Source organism: Macrotis lagotis, chromosome X (genome assembly GCF_037893015.1).
Source record: "Macrotis lagotis isolate mMagLag1 chromosome X, bilby.v1.9.chrom.fasta, whole genome shotgun sequence".
NCBI lineage: Eukaryota > Metazoa > Chordata > Mammalia > Peramelemorphia > Peramelidae > Macrotis > Macrotis lagotis.
The window spans coordinates 631655584-631670197 of record NC_133666.1 but is presented as its reverse complement, the minus strand read 5'-3'; the positions used below and the strand labels follow the sequence as shown (position 1 = coordinate 631670197).

The window sequence follows — 14614 nt, the reverse complement described above, 5'->3', positions numbered from 1 at the left end:
TCATTCTTCCAGAATTATCAAAGTTCATGGGCAAGGATGACTGGTGATGGTTTGGGATGCAGTGAATGGCCTTGACATCTTCTTTGCACAAAATGTACCTTCAACCTGATTTAGCTCATCTGTCTAAATAGTTTTCCTGGGGTGTAGTCACTGCACATGCTATGACTTCTTGGGGCCACATGTGAGAGTTGAATGCTATATGAACAAAGTATATACCTAAGGGAAGCAGCATAAAGACCCAATGAAGAGAAAAAAGGGTTCCATCCAATCAGGGTGCCATGTTCCCTAATCTGCCTCTCACTTTACACCAAATTCTTTATATATTTAGAGATTATGGCCTATATTTTTAGGGATGTTTCATACATCTTTTTTTTTTTAGTAAATACTTTCAACTAAAAGCTAAGTAACCTGAATTACCTGATCAATAATGGGGAGGGGTCTCATGAGGGGCTGTACTAGAAAAACACTCCCAACACTTCAAGGTTACTCCTAGAACATGGGAAGCTGTCAATGCAAATTGGGGTTGGGGGGAGAAGATCTTGGGCTGGGGGTCAGAGTAGAGGAGTATGGTTTACATAGTTTACAGTGACAAAATGCTTTCCATAGATTTATTTCATTTTATCTTCTCAAAAGACCTGAGGGAGAGAATGCAATTAACTTCATTTACATAGAAGGGAACTAAGGTTCAGAGGTTAAGTGACTCTCTCTCAGTAAAAGGGCTTGAAATGAATTTTAACCCAGACCTTATGATAAGTCTAATTAGTCCTCTTTTTACTGTGAGATGTTCAAAGAGCACTTCTACCTCTGGTGTGAGGGCTGCTGAGCCCTTTCCAGGGCTACTTACCCACCTTTGGTGGCAACCTGTTAACCAACTCTTACCTGTGGCTCCAAGAAACCATAACATGCTCAGTGGCCACACCCCAGTAAAACCATCTTGGCAGATGTACTAGACCAGGTTGAGGATAATTGACAGGCAGCAAACCTGTCAGTGAGTCAGGGGGATGGATACCCTGAGCAACTGAAGACTTTCCCTGCCAGAATGGGGACATGAGAACATTTTGTGCCAAAGGACCATGAAGGTCACTGAAGCAGGTGCTGTGTAGCATTTAGAGCTTGGTCCGACATTAAAGATGCCAAGGTCATCCATAGCATCCTAGACCATCACTAGCCATCCTGGCTTTTGTCTTGCCTCTAGACACTAATAATTCCAAAAGATTGCAGCTGATAACTTTGTGCAATTCTGCCTCATATTATCCAATTCACTTACAAGTCAAGCTATCACCCATCATCCACTATTTTTCTGCTTTACTATCAGGAAAGAATAAACTGAAAAAGATAAAGGTAACCATATGCTCAAAGACAACATAGCCAGGTGAGAGACAAGGCTGACAGCCCTCCCCCACTTCATTCTGTGGGCCAACTCAAATCGGTCCTTGCTTCCTTGATTGAAAAAGAAAAGAAAAAAAACCCTGCTTGTTAACTAATTGTTTCATCCCTAGGGCCTGGCACATAGCAGTCCTTAATAGGCCCTTGTTGATTGACTAATTGATGGAAGGGAAGATGGGCAGATTCTTTTGTATCCATAAGCAGAGGATACATAAACTCCTCTGATTCTTCAGTCAATTAAGAAGACTTGGTCAGCAATCACTGCCTCACTCTTAGTCAAATTCATCAGTAATATCTGGTCCTTAGGATCCCTATTTCCTTAACTCAAGCACCACCTTTACATGGAGACATTCCTGATCTCCTCAGACCCCAGTGTTCTTGCCTCCAAAATCACTTTGTAGTTATTGGGTTTATATTCTGTAATTACTTATATATGCAGGTACTGTCTCCCACAAAAGAACAGAAGTTCATTTCAGGCAAGAATGGTTGTATTTTAGTCTTTGTCCAGTGCAATGCCAACACAGAGCAAGTGCTGAATCAATGCTTGGTAATGCATGGGAAAAGGAAGAAATGGGAATAAGCATTTATGGAGAGCCAGGCACTGTGCTATCCACTTTACAAGTCCATGATAGATGAAGGTTCAGGGCCTAATGTGTACCAAAAATTCTTATTGACTAATTCATTCTCATCTCCCCAGGAGGAGAAAGCATTACCAAGACAGAGAAGGAACCTTGATGACTCCAGGACATCATGTCTCATGCACTTCAAAGCTGATTTTTTGTTTTACAGAAGATTTGGGAGCCTGGAATCTGTGGTTGCTCAGGTGAGCTCCAGGAAGGCTCATCTACCCCTCTGAGGCCTTTTAGAATCTGAGAATTGGGAGAGCCATCCCAAGGGGAGAAGAGAGCAGAGGGCAGTAAGATGGATCAAAAACACTAGGATGACGGGGGTGGGGGGTGGGGGAAGCTATGTAACGCAGTGATAGAGCACAGGCTCTGGAGTATGAGTTCAAATCCAGCCTCAAACACTTAATAATTGTCTAGCTGTGTGACCTTGGGCAAGTCACTTTTTTTTTAGGTTTTTGCAAGGCAGTGGGGTCAAGTGGCTTGCCCAAGGCCACACAGCTAGGTTATTATTAAGTGTCTGAGGCTGAATTTGAACCTAGGTCCTCTTGACTCCAGGGTGGGTGCTCTAACCAATGTACCACCTAGCCACCCCAAGGGCAAGTCACTCTTAACCCCATTGCCTTAAATAAATAAAATTTTTAAAAAACCCATTAGGTTAAGAACTGAGGAGACCTAGAGATCTGAGTCATGATGCTGCTATTTATATCTTTGTGACCTTCACTGTTTTCAGGCCCCACATCTGGTCCTTAATAGCTTTGTATCCCTAAGCAAACTGCCTTATCTGTCTCATATCCAATTTCCTATTTGGAGAAATGCTATAATATTCTTTGCTGAACTGACCTCACATGACTATTGTGAGGACAGCACTTTGTGGCCCTTTGTCCTACAGGGACAAGAGCTTTCAGTCTATTGTCTAGACTACATCTGTTACCTAAGGACCAGTCTGACCACATTTGGGGAGCTATGGTATTAGAAGGCTGGTCACCAAAAAATGGGGTTGGGTTGTTTTGTTATTTGTTTTTTGGCCACAGCTACCTATGAAGACCAACTACAAAAGTGTGGATCTACAGCAGAGAGTACTTATACTCCCTTTTTGAAAGGTAATGAGATGTAGTGACTAAAAAGTTAGCCTCAGAGCCAGGAAGACCTTGATCCGAGTCTCTCCTGACATATACTGATCTATGTAATCAGTGATCTAGGCAACCCTCTAATGTTCTAAGTTGTGAATAAGGTGCCTATCTTCAATGGTGGAAGGACTTTTCCTCCTCTGGGAGTTCCCAATATCACTGACATCATAGATCTAGTCCCTATCCCTATCCTCCAGTTCCGATACAGCTGGCATCATTGTTTCTGGGAATGTAACTATCACTTCAGCTGCTAAACTGGCTGATGTCTGGCTAAATCGTGTGGATAGCCTTATCACGGGACTGTAGAAGAGGGAAAGAACAACTATTTAATAAGGGTTCCTCATATTTATATGGGTGCTTACAGCTTGGCATTTTTTATTTATATTTTTTCATCTTATCCTTTCAAGAAGGTTTGTGAGTTTGGTTTTATCAATCAATTGACAAACTTTACTAAGTTCATGTGGGAAAAGTTGGATTTGGAGTCAGAGGATCCAGGTTCAAATTGTTGATGTACTATATTTATTAGTTGTCTGATCTTGGGTAAGTCACTTATTTCCTCTGGGTCTCAATTTCCTTATCTGTAAAATTAAAAGATTGGACTAAACGACCTCTGAAGTTCCTTCTAGCTCTAAATCTGCTTTCCTATGAGCTCTCCTAGATAGGAAGGCTAGGAAAGTATTATCCCAGACTTCCTAGTCTAGGAATGCTAAATTGGAGAAGTTATGTGAAGTAAGGAAAATAACCCTAAACTGGGAATTAATTGTGCTAATTCCTCTTCTGGCACTGCTTTCTGTATTACCTTGGGAAAGACATTAGCTTTCCCTGAACCTCATTTTCCTCTTTTGAAACATTAAAGAGTTGGAGTATCTGATGTCTAACATTCTCTCTAGCTTTCAGGTTCTTCAACTTATTTCATCAGATCTTTTAATGGCATAGCAAATATGCCAGAAAGTGGCAGGTCTGATCGAATTTCCTTAAAACAGAGCCAAAAGGATAACCTACTTCTTGAGTTTCTCCAAATGTTTCCTGTGGAAATGGTTTGGCGCTGCTAATTTTTTTTCCCTTTGGCAGATTGCCAGCTATGTAAAAGCTGTGAATACCATTTATGAAAAAGCTGATTTTGGAGACATCAAATACATAGACTTCAAAGTGAAAACTTTACATGTAAGTAATACTAGCTTGTTTCTATGGAGACCAACTTTCCTCTCCACCCTCATCCTGACCCTGTTCCTGACTTCTAGATCTTCTCCTCACCATCACCATCATAATTCATCAGCCTGCTTTGAAATATTCTCCCTTTGGATGTTTACATCCAGATTCTTGTTGCATCTCCTGGCTATGGGCCTTCTTTTTTTAAGGAATTCAGTACCCAGCTCAAGAGAGGCCTCCTCTCCATTCCACCTTTAATTTCATCCTTGGTGACTTCAGTCTTCAGTATATCCCTTTAGACATTCTGACTTGAGTTTATCAGCCTCTTTAACTTCTATGACAACCTCAATTACCTACAAGGATGGAAAGACCTTTGAGCAAAGCATCACCCCAAACTGTTTCACTTTTTAAAAATCTTGATCTCTAAAATTCTTCTTGATTATAATCTTTGGTCCTCTCTAATGATCCCACTCCTTCTAAACTAGGGCTCTATATTCCACACAGCTTCTAATCTATCTTTCCCTATTCTCCCACTCCATTATCCTCACTCTTGTATCACTTTGCTGCCCTTCAAAGTCTTCAAAGATACAAAGGAGGGGCAGCTAGGTGGCGCAATGGATAAGCACTGACCCTGGAGTCAGGAGTAACTGAGTTCAACTCCGGTCTCAGACACTTAATAAATTACCTAGCTGTGTGACCTTGGGCAAGCCACTTAACCCCATTGCCTTGCAAAAAAAAAATTTCAAAATTCAAAGATACAAAGGTAAAATGAAACATAGGGGTTACATGAGTAAAGGGAATTTCAAGCATGAGAAGGCTATAGGAATTTGGGGGGGGGGGGGGTAAAGATCACTCCTAGAGTGAGAAATCTAATGGGAATTGGTAGAGAAAGAATTCCAAAGTCAGAAGAGGGATACAGAGAGAAAAGAAAAGATGAATCACATGAAGGACTTTTTTAAGGTTTGGGAGACAAGTGCATGCTTATCCACAATGGAGAAGGACCTAGTAGACATGGAGATGTAGAAGATGAGATGGATCAAACTCCCAGAGGAAATCTGAATAGATGGGATCAAGATTCAAGTAACAGGTCTGGTCTTAGCAAAAAGAAAAAAAGCCAGATTATTTCCTCCCTAAAGGCTCAGTATATACCAAGGAAGATACTGAAGAGTTTTGAGGTTTAAAACAGGGCTGTCCAAAATATGGCCTGCGGGCCACATGTACCCCACAAAGAGATTTTATGTAGCTTGCCTGTGGGTTTTAATTTTCACAAAGGAAGGGAGCAGCTAGTGGTACAGTGGATAGATTACTGGCCCTGGAGTCCTGGGGACCTGAGTTCAAATATGATCTCAGACACATAATAATTACCTAGCTGTGTGACCTTGGGCAAGTCACTTAACACTTAAAAATTGCCTTGTAAAAAAACCTGAAAAATATTTTTCACAAAGGAAAAATAAAATAATAATTTGCATGGAATGTATATTAGATTTTTTAATTCTATCACTAATAAATAATCTTATTGATGTTCATTTTCTTTGGTGTTTTTAAGCTGCATTATGAACAGAACATATCACACAATTTTTAATCAATCCGTGGGGTGCGTTCTGTCTATATGACTAGAAAGTATGTACTTATCTTTATAATGTTGTGTTGTCTTTTTTTTGTTTTGTGTTTGCTTTCCTGCTTCGTGCCTTCGGGCATCATATTGATGATATGTATTTCCTCATTTTCTAAGAAATTAAAAGTACCATGACTTTTTATAGAGCTTGCTAAACCTAATTAAGAGAAGACTACAAATTAAATATTATATTAGTGTGCTGTACTTTTTTATTCTGGATGCATCCCTTGAATAATTATTTTAATGTGACCCTAAGATAACCTAAGGTTGGACAGCCTGGTTTAGAATAAGGAAGATCTGAGAGATTGTCCTTGATTTTCTTAGAAAATTAGGGAGTAAAGCTATCTGATGAGAGGACATGTCTAACTGCTTTTCCATTCATCTTCCTTCTTCCCTGTCACTGTCTTCTCTTCCCATCTATTACCTATTTAGCAATCTTCATGCCATCCCCTGTCCTCATTCTTAGGGGCTTCAGGATTCAGTTGATGTCACTTCAGCATTCAGTTCCACACCCTGAACTACCTTAACTGTGGGTGAAGGCTGAGCTCCAATTGTGATCCTAGACTATGTTCTTTTCTTAGTCAGTTAAGTCATACAATTGTGCTATTGATTACAAACAATATTTGAAGAATTTTCAGCCAATCAACAACCATTTATTGTGCCCACTATGTGTATAGCACTGTACTATGCACTAGATATACAAGAAAAGGAAAAAAAAAACATGATTCTTACCCTCAGGGAGCTCCCATTACAATGGGGAGGGGATGAAATGCAAGCACCTGTATACATACAACATACACACACACACACACACACACACACACAAACATACAACACTAGCAGTGGAGGAGGAGTAAGAAAGGCAAAGTCCTTAGCTGAGGTGATAAGTATAAAGGTGCTAGGGGAGACTTGAGGAAGGATGCAAAGGCTTGAAATAACCATTGTGGGGATAGTAAATGGATTAAGGATGTATACAAGGCCTGACTTACCATAGGGGGAGCCCAGGTGAGATTATCTAACATAAATTTGTGGGGCAGATAGGTGGCACAGTGGATAGAGCAGTGGCCCTGGAGTTAGGAGTTAAAATCTGGCCTCAGACATTTAATAATTACCTAGTCATGTGACCTTGGGCAAGTCACTGAACCCCATTGCAAAGTTAAAAAAAAATATTCCTCTAACATAAATTTGTAAGGGATCTATGCCCTCTGGTCATCTCTCTATCTCCATTCAGAAGCTCAAGAACAGATATGAATATGAATTCTCCACTTTGAGGAGACATGATCAGTCACTGATAGGATAAGAGAGAAAAGAAGTCTTGCAGAAAATGCAGAGTTGTCCACCAAATGATCAAGATAGGAAAAAGAAGAGAGTTTAGAAGCAATAGCTTGGGAAAGAGCTGAAGGGGAGAGGGATTGGAGGTCTCGTGAAAATGAAGAACAGTGCTAGTGTTTCTAAGGCAGAGAGAGATAAAGAAAGAGAGGGAAAGTAGCAAGAAGTACAGCTAATGGGGGCAGCTAGGTGGTGTAGTGGATAAAACATTGGCCTTGGAATCAGGAGTACTTGGGTTCAAATCTGGTCTCAGACACTTAATAATTACCTAGCTGTGTGGCTTTGGGCAAGCCACTTAACCACTTAACCCCATTTGCCTTGCAAAAACCTAAAAAAAAAAAAAAAAAAAAGTACAGCTAATGTCCACTCCACACTCTCACAACCCTAAAAAATGCAGCAGATCGAGGGGTGGAGCCAAGATGGCAAGAAGGGATCCAGTCTTAGGCACTCTCTGATAAAACTCATCAGCTAAGGACTCTAACTAAACTTTCGAGAGACAGAACCCACAAAGGGACCCAGTGAAGCAGTTCTCCTACTCAAGGTAACCTGGAAAAGAGCAGAAAGGCTCTGCTCCCTGGGGTTGGAGGGGTGGCCCACCAGAGGGGTGGCCTGCCAGAGCGAAAGAACTTAAGCCTCCTGGAGGCAGCCCCAGGGCGCTGGGAGTCTTAGCTCACAGCACGGGGGGAGTCTCCTGAGCTGCACCCCGAGGAGCACCAGGCACAAAGTGGGGGAACAGCGGGGGACCTCTGCCAGAGCAAGCACGTGGACCCCAGCCTTCAGGGCACACAGGGAGCAGCTTGGTCTTTCTGCAGCCCAGAGCCGGAAACAGAAGCAGGCAGAGCCAGTAAGCAGGAGCCTCCAGGGCATGAGCCCATTGAGCTGAGGGAGGGGAGTGAAGAGAGACTGCCTAGCTCTGTCCTCTGCCTCTAAAACAGGACTCTGGGGCTCTGACCACATTCAGATGCTGATTGCAGTCTAGGCCCCCCCATAGAACAACAGGGCCCCCCCCCCCACCTCGGCCCCGTGGTAGAGGGGGGCGCTTATGGTCATTCACAGACCAGGAGGGCAGACAGAGCCTCACACACTGAGACCCTTGTGGGAGTGTTCCAAAAGCTCAGGAAGCACCCCAAAAACCAGGCCCAGGCTGGGGAAATGAGCAAGCAGAGAAACAAAAAGAAGACTATTGAGAAATATTTTGCAAATGAGCCCAAGAATGATCAAAATAGTCTGAAGATGAGGAAGCACAAGCTCCTGCATCTAAAGACTCCAAGAAAAAAACAGAAATTGGGCTCAGGCTATGATAGAGCTCAAAAAAGACTTTGAAAATCAAATGAGGGAGTTGGAAGAAAAACTGGGAAAAGAAAGGAGAGAGATGCAGGAAAAACATGAAAATGAAGTCAGCAGCTTAGTCAAGGAAATCCAAAAAAATGCTGAAGAAAATAGCATGCTAAAAACCAGCTTAGGTCAAATGGATAGAACAGTTCAAAAAGTTATTGAGGAGAAGAATGCTTTAAAAAGCAAAATTGGCCAGATGGAAAAAGAGATAAGAAAACTCTCTGAGGAGAACAAATCCTTCAGACAAAGAATAGAATTCAGGGAGATTGATGAATTTAACAGAAATCAGGAATCAATACTTCAAAACCAAAAAAATGTAAAATTAGAAGAAAATGTGAAATATCTCATTGAAAAAACAACTGATATGGAAAACAGACTTAGGAAAGATAATTTAAAAATTATTGGAATACCTGAAAGTCATGATCAGGAAAAGAGCTTTGACATCATTTTCAAAGAATTACTACAGGAAAATTGCCCTGATATTCTAGAAGCAGAGGGCAAAATAGAAATGGAGAGAATCCACCGATCCCCCCAAGAAAGAGATCCCAAAAAACCAACCCCCAGGAATATTATAGCCAAGTTCCAGAACTCCCAAGTCAAAGAGAAAATATTACAAGCAGCCAGAAGGACAGTTCAAATATCATGGAGCTGCAGTCAGGATCACACAGGACTTAGCAGCAACTACATTGGAAGCTCATAGGGCTTGGAATACAATATACCAGAAGGCAAAAGAGCTTAGAATGCAGCCAAGAATGAACTACCCAGCAAGGCTGAATGTCCTCTTCCAGGGAAAAAGATGGACTTTCAATGAACCAGGGGAATTTCAAATGTTCCTTTTGGAATGGCCAGAGATGAACAGAAGGTTTGATCTTCAGATACAGGACTCAGGTGAAGCATGGAGATTGGAGGAGAGGGGGGAAATATGAGGGACTTAATGAGGATGAACTGCATGTATTCATACTGCATAGAAAAATGACACTGATAATACTCATATGAACCTTCTCAGTTAATAGAGCAGGTAGAGGGAGTTTTTATAGTTGAAGCACAGGAGAAAGCTGAATTCAAAGATAAAATGTGGTGTAAAAATGGAGTCAATAGAAAAAAAGGGAAATGGAATGGGAGAAAGAAAAAGGAGAGGGGGAATAGTCCAAGATATTTCACATAAGATTTTTTTTTTTATTACAATGAGCTATTGCAATGATATGGAAAGGGGGAAGCAAGGGGGAATGAGGGAAGCTTTGCTCTCATCAGAGATGGCTAGGAGAGGAAACAGTATATATACTCAATGGGGTATAGGCATCTAGAGTAAGAAGGAGTGGGGAGCAGGGGGAAGGGGTGGGGATGTGAATAAAGGAGGAGAGGATGGACCATGGGGGGAGAATGGTCAATATAACACATTTTCTTTCTTACTTCTTGCAAGGGGCTGGGATTGGAAGGCCTGCCCAGGACCATAGGGCCAGGTGGATTCTGGGCCTAAGGAGTGGTATGGGGGCTCAGGGCTTCTTGGCCCCAGGACCAGGGATCTGTCTGCTGAGCCAGTCAACAACCCTACAGCAGAGTCAGAGTGAAAGGAGAGAGAAAATAGAGTACATGGTAGTGGAGAAATAAGAAAGGAGGGAGTTGCGATCAGCAATGGCAATGGTGGAAAAATATGGAAGTAACTTTTGTGATGGACTTATCATAAAGAATGTGATCCACCCATGACAGAGTTGTTGGTGTTGGAACAAAGACTCAAGCACATTTTTTTGTTATTATTATTTGGGGGAGGGTGCAGGGCAAGTGGGGCTGGATGGCCTGCCTGGGGCCACATAGCAGGGTGATCTTTGGGTGTCTAGGGCCAGATTTGGACCCAGGTGCTCCTGGCTCAAGGGCCAATGTTCTGTCTGCCACCCAGCCACCCCTACTATTATTACTATTTTATTTTATTTTGGGTCTTTTTTATTTTTCTTCTTTTTGGTTTTTGCAGGGCAGTGGGGATCGGGTGGCTTGCATGTCACACGGCTGGGTGATTGTTGGGTTTACGAGGCTGGATATGGGCTCAGGTGCTCGTGGCTCCAGGGCTGGTGCTTCATCCATTGCGCCACCTGGCCATACCTACAATTATTACTATTATTTTTTTAAATTTTTTTCTCTCCCCTTTACTTTTTTCACCCAAGCAAGTCTATCTATATTCATGGGGGAGGAGGGGTATTTTGTTTACTTGTAAACAAGAATATTTTATTAATGTAAAAAACATTTGTACAAAATGAGAATAAAAAAATAAATTAAAAATCAAAAAAAAAAATACAGCAGATCAAAGAAGTCCATGGACACTGTGAGCAGGACTTAGCCAGGAGTCATAGAAACAGGAAGACTCCACTGGTCTCTTCCTGAAATCCAAAATAATCCTGAAAATCCAAAAATGTGCTTCTAGGTCAGGCTAAAAAATACTGCAAGTAGTCAGAAAGAATTTGAATCCTGAAAAACCACAATTAGGTTTGAAGCCACCACTATATAGAAGTTGGGAACAATACTCAAGAAGGCAAAGGATATAGACACTTATAACCAAGTTTAACTAATCCCATTTAATTCCACAGGAAAAAAGTAAGAAAATAAGTATTTATTAAGCCCCTATTCTGAGTCAGACACTACTAAGCGCTTTACAAATATTACCTCATTTGGTCTTCACAACAGTTCTAAGAGATAGGTGCTATTATTCCCATTTTCAGTCAAGGAAACAGACAGGCAGAGGTTGACTTGTCCAGTGTCACATTACTAGAAAGAGTCTGAGACTGGAGCTAAACTCACATCTTTCTTGGCTCCAGGTCAGTATTCTATCCATGTGTCACTCAGTGAAAGGAAAACACTGACTTTTAGAAGACTTCCAAGCATTCCCAATGAAAAGACTAGAACTGCATAGAAACTTTGTAACACAAATCCTGGAGTCAAGAGAAACATGAAAAGGTAGACATGAATGAACATTCACAAAGGACTAAGCAAAGATAAATTGCTTATCTTCTAATATGTAAAGATGATTCATGTTGCCTCTGAACTTTGGATCATGAAAAAATTCTAATTGATCAAAAGGTCTTAGAGTGGCTCTGTTATATTTTAATGATCTTAGAAAACTGAAAAGAGAGGAGAAAAAGGATACACTTGAAGGGGAGAGAGGAAAAAGATTGGGAGTATTATCTCACATCATCAAGGTGTAAAAGATTTAAGTTTAAAAATGAAGAATGATGGGGGAAGTGTGTGAGACTTGAACCTCACCTTCATCTGCAATGGTCAAAGGAGGAAGAATACACACATACAAGAGCTGGGTACAGAAATACATTTAACTCAGTGGGGAAATGAAAGGGAACAGAGAGAAGGGAGACTGTGCAGACACGGAAGGAACAGGAAACAGCATGAGCAAGGTATGTCAAACCACCGACTACTTTGATCACCACCTCTGAAACTCTGGTGAAGAAAGGACAGCACCCTGAATTCAAGAGCCTTGGAACAGCAATGCTTCCAAGCACATTGCCCTGAAGCATTCATCCTGAAAACCACACTATGGAAATGCATAGGTCAACTATCTCAGGCTACAACCACATGTACTGAAGACGCAGAACATAAAGTTCTTGTCATCAAAGTACTTGGCACTGTCAGATGGTTTAATATCAGATACCAATAAGGTCTTATTAATGGAAATGACACTGAAGAAAAAGCATCTACTTTGTAGCTGTACCCTAAGGACATGAGACCTGTCCATCTGTCTGACTTGTAATTAAAATCTCCCATCTGTATTGATTCCCCTATTAGAATGTGAAGAACCTGAGAGCATGGGATGTTTTAATTTTCTTTTTTGTATACCCAGGGTTATATAATAAGACTTAATAAATGTTTCATTCAGTCATTAAGGATTCAGTTTGTAACAAAAATATTTGTAACAGTTGTTCTGGTAGTAGTAAGTATGGGAGTCTGTCACCTAGGAGAGCTGAAATTTTACTATAATATTCCTGGCAGTTTTCATTTTAGGATCTCTTTCAGGAGATGATTAGTGAATTCTTTCAATTTCTATTTTACCCTCTGCTTTTAGAATAACAGGGCAGTTTCCTTTATGTTCTTGAAAGATGATGTCTAGACTCTTTTTTAGAACATGGCTTTCAGATAATCTAATAATTTTAAAATTATCTTTCCTGGATTTATTTTTCAGGTCAGTTGTTTTTCCAGTGCAATATTTTACATTTTCATATGGTTTTTCATTCTTTTAGTTTTCTTTTATTGATTCTTGACTTCTCACAAAGTCATCACTTTCAATTCTATATTTTAAAGAATTATTTTCTTCAGTGAACTTTTTTATCTCCTTTTCCAGTTGGCCAATTCATTGGCTTTTTGGACCTCTTTTTTCCATTTGGGCCATTCTGGTTTTTAAGCTGTTACTTTCTTCAGTATTTCTTTGTATTTCCTCCACTACGCTGCTGATTCCATTTTCATGGTTTTCCTGCATCACTCTCATTTCTCTTCCCAATTTTTTCCTCTATCTTCCTTACTTAATTTTGAGCTCTTCCATGACCATATTTTTCTTGGAGACTTTGGATGTAGAAACTTTGACTTTGTTATCTTCTTCTGAGAGTTTCTTCATCTTCCTCTTGATTATAGTAACCAAACTATAGTAATGACCTATGTTTAGATATTTTTCTCCTGTTGTTTGCTCATTTCCTATAACAACCTATTATTTGATTTCAACTCCTTTGTTAAGGTGGGATTCTGCTTCTAGGGTGGCTAACTTACTGTCCCAAGCTTTTGGGGGTTTTGCAGCAGTTTTCAGAGTTACTTCTAGGGATCTGCTAGTTTTCAATACTTCCAAAGTCTTATGATCTAAGGAGAGATTTGTACCACTCTCCAGCCCTGTGTTCTGGTCTGTAGGTGACCACAAACATTCCTTTCTGTCTTGGAACTATGAGGAGGGTCCCTGCTCTGCTGCAGCAGTAAGCTCTGTTCTGCAACTCAGATCAAAGGATGAGCAATGCAACTGTCTCAGTGATAGCACCTTATTGTCCCTGGGCTGAGAACTCTTAGAAGAAGCTGAAGGCCTGGTCCTTTGACCTTAAAAGCACAGACTGTGCTCCTCTTTCAACCCTGTGTAGCAGACTTTTCATGCTGACCTTCCAAGATATCCTTTGCAATCTCTGGGTTGAGAGTTGTGGAAACCACCACCACTGCCACTGACCTAGTCTTCCCATTGTCTCTTCCTGGATTTGGGGGCAGGTTCACTTTGGTGGGGTCAGCGCTGTTCTATACTCTTCCCTCACCTCGGAACAACTGCTCTTCCAAGTTGTCTTGGACTGGAAAATTATTTCATCAGTCTTTTTGTGAGTCCTGCTATTAAAGATATTTAGAATGGTTTGGGTGAGAGCTTGGGAGAATCCCTGCCTATACTCTGCCATATTTGTTCTGCCCCTCAACAATATTGTTAAGACAAAAATTTTGAGAACACTGATCAAAACAATGATCAACCACAGTGCCAGAGGACTCATCCTGAAATATGCTGCCCACCTCCTAATAGATGATGGGTTCAGAATGAAACATATTTTTGGGAAACTTTTTTTTAACATGGACAATGCAGAAATTTATTTTGCTTGACTGTAGATGTTTGTTTTTCTTTCTTTCTCAATGGAAAGGGTAGAGAGGTAGCAGGGAGAGAAAGCATATTTTCATTGAAAAAAATAAAATTTACTATTTGAAAAGAAATGATAGAAGATTATAATACAATTAAAGAATTTCAGAGTTCATAAATATAGAAATGGAACACTTGTGAGTGATAGCAAGATCATGTATTGACTTTGATGGAGTGGAAGAATAGATCATGAAAAAAATGAGTAAACTGAGTAGCTAGGAAATTTGTATGTTTGAGGAAGTATCAGTAAATAAGTTGAAGTTTCCTATTATGAAAACAAGAGTTAGGGAAAGGGTAAGACTATCAGTCAGGCACTGAACTCAGAACCAGTAGATAACAAGCACCAGTATAGATGGCTTAGGCCAAAACCATCTCACCTGTAAGGGATGGCTTTGATGATCAGAAC

At 40.7% G+C, this 14614-nt stretch overlaps 1 protein-coding gene across 1 annotated transcript in view; it reads left to right on the top strand.

The window, feature by feature from the left end:
• The window catches only part of LOC141500578 (disintegrin and metalloproteinase domain-containing protein 10-like), a 78865-nt gene that overhangs the window by 20770 nt on the left and 43481 nt on the right, over window positions 1–14614 (top strand). The window contains 2 exon segments of the mRNA XM_074203883.1: window positions 2084–2209; window positions 4211–4303. Of these exon segments, the coding sequence (XP_074059984.1) occupies window positions 2084–2209; window positions 4211–4303 (219 nt within the window).